General features: G+C 36.5%; 1 protein-coding gene across 1 annotated transcript in view; it reads left to right on the top strand.

Moving 5' to 3' along the window:
• The window catches only part of GTF2F2 (general transcription factor IIF, polypeptide 2, 30kDa), a 195136-nt gene that overhangs the window by 23060 nt on the left and 154568 nt on the right, over nucleotides 1-17508 (top strand). Inside the window, exons 3-4 of the mRNA XM_008571131.1 lie at nucleotides 10825-10843; nucleotides 12005-12149. Coding sequence (XP_008569353.1) covers nucleotides 10825-10843; nucleotides 12005-12149 — 164 coding nt within the window. The remainder of the gene's footprint in view (nucleotides 1-10824; nucleotides 10844-12004; nucleotides 12150-17508) is intronic.

The following is a 17508-nucleotide window of genomic DNA, read 5'->3' as shown; positions in this document are numbered from 1 at the left end:
ATACTTTTTTTTTTTTTTTTTCCTTATTGTCTTTTTTACTGACCGGTAACGGGATCGCAACCCTCGGTGTCGTGCCCGTACCGGGGACCGGCAACAGAATCGCAACCCTCGGTGTTGTGCCCGCACCGCGCTCAGCCAGTGAGCGGGAACCGGTCTCCACATGGGATCCGAACCCTCGGCGGGAGCGCCACCGCACTCCCAAGTGGCGCACTCTCCAGTGCACCACCAGGCCGGCCCTGTACTTTTAGTGAAGTTTCTGATTATTTTTTTCAGTGTGGACTTCTTTATTATGCAGAGAATCACCTACTTTTCTTTTATGGACTTCAGAATTTTTTTATGTTAGGTTTTACTGAAAAGGGAGCCACCACCAAGATAAAACTCAGAATGTACATCACTGAAGAAAGGCAACTAAAGGAGAAAGGGCTTAGATAATGAAAACCGTGGTGTTGTAGAGTGATTTCACTAGAGCTTAAGACCTGGTTTCTAGTCCTAAATGGCTGTTGATAGTTGTTTGGTTTGGAGCTTTACTCTTCTAAGCCTTAGCTTTCTTGTATGTAAGATGTGGATAATAATGTATTCCCATCCCATAGAATGTTTATAAGACAAATGAAGTAGTTTAGGGTTTGTTAAAATGCCAAAAAACTTATAGAACTGATAAACAAATTCAGTAAAGTTGCAAGACATAAAATTAACTTACCAAAATCAGTAGCATTTCTATACACCAACAGTGAACTTGTAGGGAAAAAAAAATCTAGAAAGCTATTCCATTTACAATAGCAACAAAAAAATAAAATACCTAGGAATAAATCTAACCAAGGAGGTCAAAGATCTCTACAAGGAAAACTATAAAACACTAATTAAAGAAATAAAAGACACACAAAAATGGAAAGACATCCCATGCTCATGGATTGGAGGAATCAATGGTAACAAACAAGTCCTGTGGGATTCCCCTTCACCCAGTGAATCCCTGACCCTTGTGGGTGCAAGTGCTCGCTGCTGTTGGATCACCAATCACACTTGCCAGACAGAACTTAAAGGAGAGGCTTTTTATTTTGGAAGACCTGGCCTGGCAGACAGAGGGTAATGTCCCACCCCCCTCCCTGATCAGCTGAGGGCTGGGGTTTATATAGGTAGATGTATCAGATGAGACAGGTTGTAGGATGTCTTCAAATGTGATGGACAGCTGCTTTGTGCTTTGAGAGATGTATTGGGCGAGACAGGATGTCTGCTTTTGATACAGTCTTAGTTAATTGTTAGGGCGAACTATAAAGGGAAAACAAAGTTAGTTCTATAGTATATATATGAGTGTGGGGAATTTTCTATGTTTATATCAATATCATCAAAATGACCCCACTACCCAGAGCCATCTACAGATTTAGTGCAATCCTCATCAAACTACCAATGACATACTTCACAGAAATAGGAAAAACAACTCAAAAATTTATATGGAGCAAGAGACCACAAATAGCCAAAGCATTTCTCAGCAAAAAGAATAAAGCAGGGGTGGGGGATATCACATTTCCTGACTTCAAAATATGCTACAAAGCAATAGTAATCAAAACATTATGGTACTGGCACAAAAACAGACACATAGACCAATGGAACAAAATTTAGAAATGAATCCACATACCTACTGCCAATTGCTTTTCAACAAGGGACCTTTAGTTTTCTTTTTTTGTTGTGTCATTGCCTGGTTTTGGTATCAGGGTAATGATGGCCTCATAGGATGAGTTTAGAAGAATTCTGTCCACTTCAGTTTTTTGAAATATTTTAAGAAGTGTTGATATTTGTTCTTTAAACGTTTGGTAGAATTCAGCAATAAGCTGCAATTTTTCATCAGTCCTTGTTTGGTAGAAAATACGGAGCTCTTTTCTTCCCTTAGTTTAAAGCACATGGTTTACATAGTTGCATCTAATACACATGGGGGTGCTGTACCTCTAGGTTTGCCTTCAACAGTCCCAGTTTATGTGTTTCCCTGTGCAATTATTAGTAGTGTCCCAGTTTTGATGATAAACCTTATGGTTAGACTAAGTATTAGCAGATGTGCGTGTATGCACATGTATTCTTCCATGCATTACAGGCTGATTTTATGAGCTGGCATTGTTAACTCATCATGAGGTCCAAACAAAGACCTGTAGAAATATTGTGGGTGTGTTTTATTTTATAAGTAATTACATGCTTTTTAAAAATTACTTTTGCACAAAATAAAAAGAAAAAGCCATCTGTTTTCCCCGTTCATACTCCTTAGAGGTGACCATGGGTAATAGTTTGGTATGAACCTTTCTAGGTAACTCTACATACAGATTATTTTGGATGCTTAATATGGACAAAATTTTAAAACCTCTTTATTCCACTGTCCATACCTAAGTATTTCTGAAACTTCTTTAGGCTAGTGTTGCTAACTTCAGAACATAGTACAGAACCCTGATATTATTCTCTTTGTCATTCTCTCTTAAATTTAATTCTAAGGCTTGGTTTGTTTTGCTCCATTTTTCTTTATCTCTTCCCTAGGGTACATAGCCAATATTTCTATTCCTTGTTTTTCCTCATTCTAGTCTCTGAATTCTCTTGAAAATAAAATCCTCAGTAGAAGTGACTTGAATTCCCTGTATTCTAATCAGTTTTCTCAACCATAGTTGAAGAAAAAGTAAATCCACCAGAATTTCTTAAAAGGGAATATTGTGGTTGAGGAGGGGTTTCTATACCAATATAAGGGATAAATACGGAGCAGTTTGTACGTGTGTGTGTTTTATATGTAGACAAAAAAGATCTAGCAGATTTTCTATTTAACCTGATAAATCAGTCTTGTAGAACATCTAGATCCTTTTAATGATAAGAACAGATTTATAGTAATTAGTATCCTGAGATTGCTGTGGAAATGCTTGAAAAGAGCTTGTTTCCTAGTAGGTCTCCCGGCTGTATTCTCCAAGCTGTCTTATTTACTAATTTACTCAGTTTTCATTGCTGTTACTGAATTAATAAATTCACTATTAAACAAGTGTAGGATGGGTGAGGGAAGGCTTAGCAGTGCATGTGACTAGGTTATCAGTATTTTTAATTGATTTTGAGCTTAATGTAAGTCATCAAATTTAAGTGGCTATAAACAGAGGCTCCTTTAATAGACATTTGTTGTTTAGAATGAAGTGGAATGATAATCCCACTCTTTTCTTTGCCAGTTAGCTCACAGTGCAAACATTATGTTCAGTTTTTAGTGATGCACTTAAAGAGAGACACGGACAACTAAGTTCATTTAGTGGAGTGAGACTAGGATAATGAGAAAACTAAAAAAAAAAAAAAAAAAAAAAAAGTCCTATGAGGAACGTTTGAAGGTAAGATACTAAGGCTTTTAAGAGAAATTTATGATAGACTATGTAAACTGTCTTCAAATATTTTTAAGATTATAAGATGTATGAGGTACTTCAAAAAGTTCATGGAAAGATTTGTATTATCTTTTAATTCTTTTTTTCCACGAATTTTTTGAAGTATCCTTGTGTATCAACTATTGATTGTTAGAGGCATATTAACCAGTTTATGGGTTACCTGTGGTTAAAAAAAAGTATATTTGGGTAAAAAATGAAAACAACTAAGGTTTTAGAAAGGCATCATGGCAAACTGATTATGAGTATGGACCTGGGAGTCAGGCCTGAGGTATAGTCCTGATGTTGTCACTTACTAGCTATGTGACTTTGGATAAGTTGCTTGTCCTCTGTTTCATCATCTGTTTAAACGAGATGGGTTTAATACCTGATAGGTTCAATACATGTAAAATTCTTAGTCGATAAGTAAGTATTCTCCTACTGTCATACCACCCATACTACATGGTCCAGACAGTAGACACTGCATCGTGTCTAATGTGGTGTGAGTATCGACCTCCTCTCACTACCAGATCTCCCAGCGCTAAGCAGCAGCTTGCCATGTGGCATAGGCCAGAAGTTAGGAAGATCCACATCGTTTGGTTGTTCATTCCAGCAGAGATGGGGATGTAGGGTGGAGAGATTGGGAGAGGCAGAGGCAGAGGAGAGATTGGGAGAGGCAGGAAAAAACATGCAGTTGGGGATGCAGCTCTTCTCAAATTTGATTCTGTCTTAATACCTGAAAAAAGGAGAGTTCAATTATGAATAAGGTGAGAGCATCAGCCTATTGTAATAGTTGGTAACATTTGGGCCATTTTTGTTAAGCAGTTTTTACAAGGTTCCTAAGCCATTGTAGTTGGATTATTTTTATACCTTTGGACATCTATATTTTAATTAGCTTATAGTTTTGCTTTAGCTTGTTTACTTTTAAAGCCGACCTTCTTTCTACATAACCATTCTGCCTCAGAATACTTGTTTTCCAAATGTTTGGTACATGTTGTATTTTACTGACAATCATGCAACCTGTACTAATATGGCTTTGCCCAGAGACTTTTAATTTCTAGCTCTATTTCTAAACACATTTAACACTCCAGGTCATGTAGAGGCCTGCTAATAATAAAGAGTCTGCAAATGGAAAATCAATGAGATATAATTTTTCTGTTATAAAATTGACTAAGTTTAGAACAGTGTCATACTATTGATAGGAGTTTAAATTGGTACAAACTTTTTGAAAGGCAGTCCGGCAACAGGTATATGTGTATACATACATATGGCATATATAGCACACACACATATACATGTACATATTGCCACTCAAAACGAAGTAGAATAATAATCCCACTGTTTTCTCTGCCAGCTCACAGTTCAAGCATTATGTTGGTTCTGCCATTATATAGACAGACAAATAAGCTCATCCAGCAGAGTGGGATTAGGATAAAAAGAAGGCTATAAAAATTAATAATAAAATATTCATGCCTTTGAACAAGCAGTTCCATTTGTTTCTAGGAACTTATTCCATAGAAGTAACAAGGTAGTGAAGTAAAGGTTGATATACAAGGTTATTAATTTCAGCACTGTTTGTTATAGAGAAAAATTAGTGACATCCTCAAATTCCTTAGTAAGGGATCAGTTAAGTAAACTGGGCACATTTTAAAAATTATTTAATACTTAAAACAATCTCACGGAAAATGTGGTATATGTACACAATGGAATACTACTCAGCTATAAAAACGAATGAAATAAAATGTGGTATATGTACACAATGGAATACTACTCAGCTATAAAAACGAATGAAATAAAATGTGGTATATGTACACAATGGAATACTACTCAGCTATAAAAACGAATGAAATAAAATGTGGTATATGTACACAATGGAATACTACTCAGCTATAAAAACGAATGAAATAAAATGTGGTATATGTACACAATGGAATACTACTCAGCTATAAAAACGAATGAAATAAAATGTGGTATATGTACACAATGGAATACTACTCAGCTATAAAAACGAATGAAATAGAGGTGTCGGTGATGGGCCATAATAATCATATACATTGTATATTGACAAAATAAAAATTTAACGGAAAAAAAAAAAAAAAAAACAATCTCAGACTACAGAAAAGTTGGAAGAACGGTATAAAGAACTTTTTTCCTGAACCATTTGAGAGAAAGTTGCTGACATCATGCCATGTCACTCTTGAGTATTCTAATGTGCGTTTCTTACAAAGACGTTCTCCTGCATAACCACAATACACATCTCTGAATCAGTAAATTGCTACTATCTAATCCTTAGACTTCATTCAAGTTTTTCTAGTTGTATCAATGTTTTATAGCAAAGGATCCAGTCCAGGATCTTACATTACATTTCATTGTAATGTCTTTTTAATTTTCTTCAGTACAGAACATTCTGAAGTCTTTCCTTGACTTTATAATATATAAATATCAATACTGTTGACATTTACAAGGCAATTATTTTATAAAATTTGGGTTTGTCTGATCTTCCTTCATGATTAGATTTGGGTTATGCATCTTTGGCAGGAATATAACAAAGGTGAAGGTGGATTCTTAATGTATTCTAGCAAGGTTTGTGTGTTTGCAGTTTGTCCCATTGGGCTGGTGGTTAACTTGATTACTTGATTAAGGGTTGTCTTCTAAACTTCTTCAAGTAAATTTGCTCTTTTCTCCTTTGTAATTGTTAAGTATTCTATGGGGTGGTATTTTGAGACTATATAAGTATTTCTCATCAAAATTTCAATTAGTTAATTTGTTTTAGTATGAACTCATGGACTCTGGTTTTAATCAGTGGGTCACAATTTGTTACCTTATCATTTATTCTGATGTTCAAGTTGTCCAAAATTTAGCCAGTAGGAGATCCTTCTAGCTGGCTTCTATGTCCTTTTAAAAAAAAATTCATAATATTTTTACGTATTTTAATAAAAAATACGTAAAATTTACCATCTTAACCATTTTTTAAGCATACAGTTCAGTAGTATAAGTCCTTTTGACATATCCTCATCATTCTTTGAGCCCTTCTTTTTGACATACAGCGATGTTTTAGACTCCTCTTGTACATTTCTGCATGAGTCCTGAAGTCAGCCATTTCTCAAAGGAACCCTGGTTCCCTTTAGAGGATCCATCCTGAATGGTATTTAGAACTAAGGTCCAGATACCCCGTAAGATCTGGATGCAGCTCCCAGGCCCTCTCAGTTAGCAGAACTAGGGAATATACACACACACAACCCTTTACATCTGTATTTTCTGTATCTACATATGTTGAAAATCATGAATTTACACCAATATCCAGTTCCAATCCAACACCACAGAATATATTCCAGTTTGTATTCGTATTTGTATCTCTTTTCTGAAAGTGAGAAACCTATTATCCTTAATATATTTGCTTATTTGTTCAGTGCCTCTTCACCCCACCCTGTGTATAAAAGTGCCCTCCTCACCCTACTTGGGCTCTAGGTCCCCTCATTGGGATGCCACCTTTGCTGTCATCCACAGGGATACCCTTCCCACCCTGTTCAGGCTTCCGTTCCCTGCTGTGAGGCTTCCTCTCTCTTCCATAGAGATCCCTCCTTATGCCACTAGGAGTCCAGCACCCTGCTTCAGGTTGTCCTCCTATGTGGATGCCCTCACCACTAGGCTCTGACACACTTCTTGCTGAGCCGCTCCTTTATGGTGGTGCTCTCCTTCCCTAACTGGGCTCTAGTTCCTTGCCCCCAGCTGCCCTCTGCACCCCAGGAACATCCTCTTCATACTACTCGGACTGTGACCATCTTACCCAGCCCACTCTTCAGATAGCTACTTTGCTTGGCCTCACCTGATAGTTTTTGAGGTGACTAGTTCAGGAAGGGAGAAGTGTGAATAGGAATTAAAAACAAAATGAAAACAACAGAAAACCCTTGAGTACAATTGGAGACTTGAAGTGATTTGGTTCATTTTCTTAACTGGGAAAACGTGGTGCTTTGTTGATTATCAGTGATAATGAAAAGTCAGGCCCTATTGGTGTCAAATCTAAGAAGTATTTAAACAGTGTAAGAAAAAGGAAGGACAAATGATTGATTAAAAAAAGGCAAAAAGAATAAAACTGGGATCTAAAGAAGTAGCTGCGGGGTGTTGAGAAATGGAGTAGTGAAGGAGAAAACGAACAGCATTATGAGAAATTCTGTGAAAGGATGGGCCAGATGTTTACTTCATTAATTTCCAAAGATATTATTGTGTTATACAATAGTTGATGTTTATCATTTTGAACACAGGTCATCATGCAATGGGTTTATTGTAGTTGTAATGTAGAACAGCAAAAGGTCATGTGTATTTCATACATTCACACACTAAAACAAGGGAACATGTCATCTTCTAAAAAAAGTTTTAAGTCTTCAAGGATTAACTTTTTTTTCTAGAAAATTAACTCATTCAGAGCTCATCAATTTCTTATTCCAGCTAAGATGCTGTTTTTTATACACACACACACACGCGCGCGCGCACGCGCACGAAAATGAAGTTATCCTACCCTCCTGTGTTTCCTAACACACACGCGCACACGAAAATGAAGTTATCCTACCCTCCTGTGTTTCCTAATTGCTTCTGGGTGATTGTCTAGTTACACAGACTGGAAATGTCAACATGATCTGTAATTCATCCCTTTTCCTTTGCTGTCCACTTCTAGTCATTTCCTCTTCTATCAGTTCTAACAGTTCAGTGACCCTCCCACGCACCTCCTCCTTGCATTCTACCACTACCTGGTTCAAGCCTTTATTACTTTTTATGTAGATTTTTGCATTAGCCTCAGTTCAATTCAGTAAGTATTATGGGAGTGTCTTCTGCCTCTTTGCTTTTGCTTTGTCTACCACACCTAAGCTAGCTAAATTAAATGCCTCTGGGAGCTAAATTTGGGAGTGATAGGGAAGGGACTGTGGTGAATTCATTGCCTGCCCCAGTGCATGTCAAGGAGATTGTTGTCATGCTGAATTGGGGGCCAATTGTTGTCAAATCTTCCAGTCTTGTTAGAGAAGCTAGAAATTCATATTTTTAATGTGAAATCTTAAAATTGTTTCACTTTTGTTCTAGGGACTTCCTCAATAAAAAGGAGATTGACATTGTTTTTTTTTTTTTTTTTTTTTTTTGACTGGTAACGGGATTGCAACCCTCGGTGTCGCGCCCGTACCGGGGACCGGCAACAGAATCACAACCCTTGGTGTTGTGCCCGCACCGTGCTCAGCCAGTGAGCGGGAACCGGTCTCCACATGGGATCCAAACCCTCGGCGGGAGCGCCGCTGCACTCCCAAGCGGCGCACTCTCCAGTGCGCCAACGGGCGGGCCCGACATTGCATTTTAATATATAAAAGTCTGAGAAGTCCTACTAAAGAAGTTTGTTAAAGAATTTTAGTCTGGCCTAAGAGACTCTTTATCACTCAACTCCAGATTGCCATTCACTGTCATTATGACAAGATATAAACTACCTCGTTCATAATTGTTCATGGATTGGACCTATTTTCATTAAACTGGGCAACCTCCTTGAGGACAAGGACCGATACCCATCTTATACCATGCAGCATAATGTGTAGCAGGTGTATAGTAAACTCTTAATGACAGAATGAGTGATTGAACGACAGAATAAGTGATTGAACGACTGAATGGAGGCAGATTGGAACTAAGCTGGGTGTTATGGAAAACAGTTTTCTAACTGGTCTTCAAATCTGATAGAGTTTGGATGTGTTGTCCCCACCAAAACTCATGTGGAAATCTGGTCCACAGGGTGGCAGTGCTGGAAGCTGTTTGAGTCATGGGGGCGGATCCTTCATGAATGCATTGATGCTCTCTCTGGGGGGTGGGGATCCTGAATGAGATCTCACTCTTAGTTCCTGTGAGAGCTGATTGCTTAAAAGACCCTGGCACCTCCCCTCTCTCTCTTGCTTCCTCTTGCCATGTGATCTGCTTGTACCCGCCGGCTACCTGCCACGCAGCTTTCCACCATGAGTAGAAGCAGCCTGAGGCCCATGCCAGATGCAGCTGTCTCAGAATAGTAAGCCAAATAAACCTCTGTTTTTTATAAATTACCCAGTCTGAGGTAGTTCTGTTATAGCAATACAAAACAGACTAATACAATATCTTTAATCAACTTTTGTCCATACTATATATATTTTATGGTGCAAGTTTCCTGGAGCATATCTTTGTACTTGTTATTCTTTTGTTCAGACAATACCTGTGTATCTATCTCTGTTGCCTAAAGAATAAAGTCCATACATACTTTGTACTGTGATATTCAAGATCTTCTGTGGTTTAACCCTAGTTCTCCTTTATACTTCATCTCATACTATTCCTTATTTTTCCTTTTCCTTTCAGCCAAATTTGATCAGTCATTTGTGACTTTGCTCATCTCAGCCTGTTGCAATCCTAGTACGGTTCAAGGCTCAACTCAAGCTGCTTCTTTGTTGAGCTGCCCCCCCCCCCCCCCCTTTTTTTTTTTAAAATTCATATGTTGGAACCTCAGACCTAACATGATAGTATTAAGAGGTGGGGCCTTTAGGAGGTGATTAAGTCATAATAGCTCTGCCCTCATGAATAGGATTAGTACACTCTAAAAGGGCTCAGGGAACTAGCGAGGCCCCCCCCCCCTTTTTTTTTTTTGCCCATAACTCTTAAAATGAAAGAAATGGTGTCCTCCTATCTGATCCTGGCATATTGTGGCTCTGTTAAATGAACATTGAAATTTATCTCATTTTATAGTTATGGATGTACTGTTTATGTCTTCTGCTTGCGGACAGGGACCCTACACTTAGTACTTTGCATATAGTAGGTATTTAATACATTTTTTAAAAAATTAGGCTGTTATAAAGAGTATACATTAATTCCATATTTATTGTATGGAAGGATATTTAATGGTACCAAGGTGTTAACAGTGGAATTATGGCTATTTTAAAACTTTTTTTTTTGGCTTGCCTGTATTAAAAATATTTATATAATGGACATATATTGTTTTTATAATTGAGAAAATTTGCTTAGACTTTTAAAAAGTTTAGTAACTTTTGATTTTTAAGATTTTGCTAGGTAAATGAAACCTCTTCACCTAGAAAAAATAAATAATAAAATTTGTTGAAGTACTGTATAGATCTGGTTTTAAAAATGCATTCTCATGCTGCTGAATGGTAAAAATGTTTAGAAATGAGGATAAGAATTGTAATAAGGTAATTATTTTGACAATATATAATTAGGGCAGGTGATAATAGTGTTAAATGTCACAGACTCATAATATCTGAAATAATCATGTGGGATTAATGGGACTTTTTTTCCCCTACAGGATTACAAATAGGATAGTTAGGCAGGAGCCAAGGGTAAATACTAGTTATCTCTGTAAATGTAGTATTTTATGTAAATATGAAGTAACATTATTTTGCTCTTAGCTCTCATTTGAAAACAACATGAAACCAAAATAATTTGAAATATTTTCTTTCCTCTCTTTTAGGAATCAAGGAAGGACAGAGGTGAGATTATTTATATGAAAGTTTTATTTAAAACATGAGATTATTTTCTCTTCATTAGTAATAATAAAGAAAGAGAGGGTGTTGTTTGCATTCTGGGAACTCTGCATCAAATGAATGGCTGATGGTCAGGAACACATAAAGATATAAGTGCCACCCTTGCTTGAATGAATGGACTTTTTTCTAGTTGTTCATTTTCAGCATTTTTCTTTGACCTAACCTAAGTATCACCTTTCTCAGTATTATGGAACCTAGTATGTCTTCAGTAATACTTTAATAGTACTTACTTTTGCATTACTTCAGTGTGGCAAAGGCATTTGATTTGGATTTTTGAAGGTTTTGGATCTTGACCCAATGAGTCCAGTTCATAATTTACAATACCTATCACATAGTAGTGAGATATTTAATAAATACTTTGTGATCTTCCTGTGTGCTTGGAATATCAGTAATTTTATGTTTATAAATCCCTTTAATATAAAAATTGATGTTCTTTTAGGGAGATCTGGTATGCAGTAAAAATCATTTTGAAAGAATATGTACTGTCTTTTTATTCTAAACCTTATTACTGAGTTATCCTTGAAAATATTTAGTGTATTTGTTAAAATATTCAAAAGAAAAACAGTACGATGTACTCACAGTCATTAAGAACTAAAAAGGAAATATGTTCTCTGTTTATGGAGTGTTTAAGCTTTTCAGAGTAAATAGCTCACTTTTCCCCCCTTTCAAGTATAATCACTTTCTTAATATTCCTAAAATATTCACTCATTCAGCAAATACTGTTCTCCTTCTAAACACCAGGCACTTAGCTAGGTCTTAAGGATATAAAGTAACAAGACATGATCACCTGACTTCAGAGACCTTAGGAAAAAAATAATTTTATTCTTGTTTTGGAAAGAGTTCTTCAGCCCACAGACCAGAGAAAACAATTGAAAGCTTTCGTTCCTTATATTGGTAGATTAGCTCCATTACTTTGACATGGGAATAGATACTCTTTTTGTGACTAAGTATTGAGGATTTTTTGATAAAGTTTAAAAAATGTTTAATAAAATGACTGGAAAAGACTCATTTTAAAATAAATATTTGATTTATAATCAAAATTTTTGTACAGTAGTACTTTGAGTACAAAAGTTTATTGTAATAAACTCTGGTTAATGTGTCTATTAGGTGTCATTTACTTTGAATGAGGATCTTGCAAATATTCATGATATTGGTGGAAAACCAGCTTCAGTCAGCACTCCTAGAGAACATCCATTTGTCTTGCAAAGTGTTGGAGGACAGACATTAACAGTATTTACTGAAAGTTCATCAGGTAAGTGGGACTAGAATTATTTAATGTGATTCCTGTGCATGTCTTATAGATTTTCTGTCTCAACATATACTCATGTTTGCTTTTTCAAGGTCATTATGAAGGCTGTTCTATCTCTTGTTCTGTGTATCTCTGTTACTCATGTCATGCTATTTCTCTGCCCTGTGTGTTTTCTTGTATTAATGAAATTTTGGCTATTACTTGAGAAGAGTTTAATTTCCATTTGGGGTGTGAAGATATAGAACAAAGTGTATGGAAGAATGTGGTGAATCAAGCTGCCTTGTAAGATGCTGAAGAAACAATATTCTAAGTTTTGCCAAGATAAAGCCATCCTTGCTTGTTTTGGTAAATTGATATTCAGCAAGTATATGTAGTACTTAAAAAAATACCACTTAATATTAGGGAATGTTTTAGTCTGAACTTTTGCTCTCGTATGCTTTGTATACTGAGAGGGATTTTTATTGCATAAAAATTAAATGTAATTGATACCAGCTTCCAAGAAGTTCTGTGTATAGTTATTAAACTGTGTGTGTTTGCAATGAGATATTTTAACAGTTAAATCAGGAGCAAGTGTTTCAGTTTGTGAATTAAATACAGAGGGAACTTTTTTGCGGCATATGTTCAATATGCATATATGCATGTTTATTTCCATTGTTTCTTAATTTTTATCCTTTACTTGATTTAGACTATTATTACTAAAGCAGTGGAATACTTCAGTTTAATGGAGCTAATTAATTTCGTCATATCTAATTCAAAAAGTTTGTTGGTTATGTAAAAGAAAAAATCCATGATTTTGTTGTATCATATCAAACGTTTCAAAGAAAGCTATAAGAAATTATGTTGTTATTATTTAAAAAAGGAATATTCTCAGATAAATTTTTTAAAAAATTTTCACTTGTTTAATTGGAGGCTAAAGGGGAGATGGCCCCCTCTCTGTCAGTAGAGATGCTACAGTTTCTTCCGCCACTCCAGGCTGGGGCCCTGAGGGTCGTGGGGGTGGCCGGGCACGTTGGGCATGTTCCCATTATCTCAGAGAGGCACTGGGTAGTTGTAGGGCATGGCCTGGTTGATCATGATGGCGTACTTGGTATAGGGACTGAGTGGGGGCAAAATTGTGGTTAGGTCCCCAGTGGTGAAAGACATGAGCAGCACTGGCTCCTTGGCCAGTGCACTCTTGAGGAAGGTGTCTGGTCTAGTGGCCATCTTGGTCTTGATAAATTTTTTGTGATGTCGTGGATTAACAATAGCTGCATACACTGATCTAAAAAATGAGTCTTTTTTTTTTCTTGGATGTAGAATCTAACAAAATGGTAAATTGTAACTTTTTGGTTAAGATAAATTTGTTTCACTGCATTATTTTGATGCTATAATAATTTGTAGTATAAAATTATTTTCTTGGATGTAGAATCTAACAAAATGGTAAATTGTAACTTTTTGATTAAGATAAATTTGTTTCACTGCATTATTTTGATGCTATAATAATTTGTAGTATAAAATTATAGAAGGTAGAAAATGTTAAAGTAATACCTTCAACACATGCATTTTACGCTGGAGAAGATTCAACCATTCAACAAATATTTTTTGTATGTTACATTGTTTAGGGAGTAGTATAGGCATATCCAAGGAATCTGAAATTTGTTTTTTGATTGATGAGATTTAATAAGACCCATTAAACCTGTGATATTTTCTCTACTTTTGTCATTGTCCCTGGAGTGGAAGATGACAGCACCAAGATGGTAAAGAGGAGGGGGAGAGCCTTGCTAAAAGGCAGAGGTAGGGAAACTGGAACTTCCTTTGTAGAATAAAGTGCCCTATTTCAGATTTTTTACGTCTTATTAAGTGATTAATTTTCCCAAAGCATGATATATTGATGGTACTTATATAAAAGACAGTGATTTAGAAAGCTAACATTTGTTATCCTCAGAATTAATCTTCCATTTTTCATCTTTTAAATCCTTCATTGTTGAGTTCCTTTTGAACATTTTGTGTTCACATTTCTGGTTATGGGGCATTCCAAAGTGAGTATGGTTCTATAAGGATTGTTTTGGCAGGGGTATGGAAGAGGATCAAGACTGTCACTCATTATGAAGTTAGGACAGTATATTTTTGCTTTGTGGAACTGTGATAATACAAATGTAGGTCTAAGTTGCTATTAGATGGTATACTGTAGTGGAATTTTTTGCTTCTTAACCTCATTAGTTATTTCTTTTTCATGTCATTGTTCCTTGACTCCCTTTGTACCCTTCTGTGCTTTAATTTCCTCATTTGTGAAATGAAGATAATAATTATTTACATTTATATATAAATATGACTATATTTAAAACAGAACATGCTTGGTGCATAGTGAATGCTCAATACATATTAGCGATTTTATTATACTGTTATTAGTATTATATCTTATTTTTAAGCACTTTAGGTTTTAGGTTTATTTTAAGGCCATATTGATTGTATTTTAGCTCAGTCTGGGTGTATATCACTTGATAAAATCCAGCCAGTAGGGATTTTTATATTCAGTGTTTCAAATTTCCTGGGCGATTGAGAAAAAAATCTGTAGAGCTGTTAACAGTTTAACTCCTTCTCTGTAGAGTCTTATGTATTTGCTATTTCTGGTCATTAAACTAACAGTTCTTCAGTGGTTCCTTGGATCTCTAGGAAGGCATAAATAGACAGCAGGGGCTCTGTGACTGCCGTGACATATTTAAAATGCTAGATATATGTTGTATATATGTGTGCTTTTCTGTAGGACAGCACCATAGCTTTCATTGGGGTCTCAGGGATCTGGGACCCAGAAAAGCTTCAGACCCATTACTCTAGTGTTACCTTTGTTGGTTGTGAACCTGCTTAATTATAAGTGACTAAGCCATTTACAGTGAGTAAGCTGTTTATTTTATGTGGTAGTATAAACAAGATAGGCATTATTTTGAATATTTTTACATTTTCCCTGAAGCATAGAATTGTACCTGCTTATTACTAAAAATTGCTTTTCTGGACTCTTGATTTCTTTTTAATAGTGCACAGGTCTATAAAATGTAGAATTTTATAAGAAAAAATAAAACCTCATTTGGGTTTGTGTTAAGAGTTTTAGTTTTAATAACTTTGTTCCTTCTGTGAATGTAATTTTGCTGGTTTTTGAGATACTTTCTTTGAGTCCATTTTTCTAATGATTGAATTCTACATAGTTGGGTGTCTTTTGAGGGGATGGAATTAGAGGGTAGTGTTGATATGTTTTACAATGCTTTCCCCCTAATTAAAGTAATCTGCATATCATTGACATTTTATGAATCCATTTAATTTATTTCTAGTCGAACATACCTATCTGAGAGAGTATGTTTTAGTTTTATGGACTAATTTGGGTTAGCATTTCTTCTACCTCTTCATATCTCTGTGAATTCTAAATGATCTATTTCTCTATTAAGTATTTTCATGAGGATTTCTATTATCTATTACTCTTATCCTGTGTTTCACCTTTTTTCCCCCCTTGGGTTTAGTATTTTTATTTACTATTTATTGGTAACTATATAGAGAATTTATATTTCTTCTGTCTTTGGAATCCTTATTTTTATTCAAACTTGGATTTCCTTCTTTATAACTGCCAATTCTAGGCAGAAGTGTTGATTCATCTGTTCAACACGTATTTTTGGTGCTAGGCCCTGTGCTAGAAAGAATAAGACTAGATTCCTGTCCAGTGGGGCAACCAGTATCTGATAAAATAATTGCTACAGTAAGTGCTCTAATGGAGTTATGAACAAAGCAGAAAAGAGTGTGGGCTTTGCCTGAAGAAACTGGGGAAGGCTTCAAAAGTGGAGATAATATTTAAGCTGGACTTGAAGTACATGAGAAAGTACGCATGAATAAGAGGAAAGAAAGAGAAGATAAAATTCATTTTTCTTTTTTTTTTTCCTTTTTGTCTTTTTTTGTGTCCGGCAATGGATCGCAACCCTCAGTGTCGCGCCTGTACCGGACTGGGACCGGCAACAGGATCGCAACCCTTGGCGTTGCGGCCGCACCTCGCTCAGCCAGTGAGCGGGAACCGGTCTGTACGTGGGATCCGAACCCTCGACGGGTGTGCCACCGTGCTCCCAAGCGGCGCACTGTAGCAGTGCGCCACTGGGTCGGCCCTAAAATTCATTTTTCTAGCCTTCAAGTATTCTAGTCTCCTTCACTTTGCTTTCTCCTGCCCATCATACTCTGTCATATCTATCTAAAACCCATTAACTAGTCCTGGTTAGATCAAAGCAAAAAAGCTCAGTTATGGACCTCATAGTCTCGTTTAGAGATGAAAAATGTTTGAACTGTGCAATGGGAGTGGAATAGAGGAATCATGTTCTAGAGATAATAGACCTAATTTTTACAGCTTTTGATGATGAATTGGCTGTGGGAGAATTGGAAGTGAGAAGTCTAGAGTGGTTTCCAGGCTTTTTTTGGCTTAGCATCTAGATGGCAAGACCATTACTGAGTCAGGAAATATTGGAAGAAATGGTCAGGGTAAGAGCTGATATAGAAACACAGTGACTTTTTTTTTCCCCATAGTGACGTTTTTGCTTTCAGTTTTCATTATCTTTGACCCCTTTGCACACAGTTCATTAATTCAACAATTTGATATTTGTGCCTACTTTTTGCAGGCTTAGGATACTTTAGTGAGTAAAATCTCAGTCCTTGTGGGTGCTTACATTTTAGTAATAGGAGACAGCAAAAATAATAAACATAAGTTAATTATATTGCAGTATAGAAGGTGATAAGTTTGTGGGGAAAAAGTGGGAAGTGGGATCAGGAGTATTAGGTTGAAGGTGGGGCTTGCAATTCTAAATAGTGTTGTCAGGGTGGGACCTCAATAAGAAGGTGGGATTTGAACAGTGTTGAAGGAAGCAAAGAGTTGGTGTCCATGTGGAGTTAGATAACTAGGAGTTCTCAAGGCAGGGAGGGAATAGTAATGACAAATGTCCCAAGGTGGGAGCAAGCCCAGCATGTTCAAGGAGGAGCAAGGAGGTCAGTGTGGGTGGAGTAGATGAGCAAGGGGGAAGACTAGTTGGCTGTTAGGCTGGAGAAGAAGGGGGTTGGTGGTGGCAGATCATGAAGGGATTTGTAAACAAACACGTTCTCAAGATTTGGATTGTATTATTAGTGAAATGGGGAGCCACTGGAGGGTTTTCAGCAGAATAGTGATATGATCTGATTTACATTTTAAAGACTCACTGACTGGTATGTTGAGAAGAGACAGTGGGGGGAGCAAGGGTGGAAGTAGGAGGTTATTACAGTAATCCAGGGGAGAGATGATAGAGGCTTGGACCAGAGTGGTAGCAATGACAAAGGTCTGTTCTCTCACCTGATATCCATTCTCATGTCTTTAGTTGTCTTAACATAT

Source organism: Galeopterus variegatus, unplaced genomic scaffold (assembly GCF_000696425.1).
Source record: "Galeopterus variegatus unplaced genomic scaffold, G_variegatus-3.0.2 Scaffold662, whole genome shotgun sequence".
NCBI classification, from domain to species: domain Eukaryota; kingdom Metazoa; phylum Chordata; class Mammalia; order Dermoptera; family Cynocephalidae; genus Galeopterus; species Galeopterus variegatus.
Note: the sequence above shows the minus strand (reverse complement) of the source record. Positions and strands in the feature narration are given on the sequence as shown.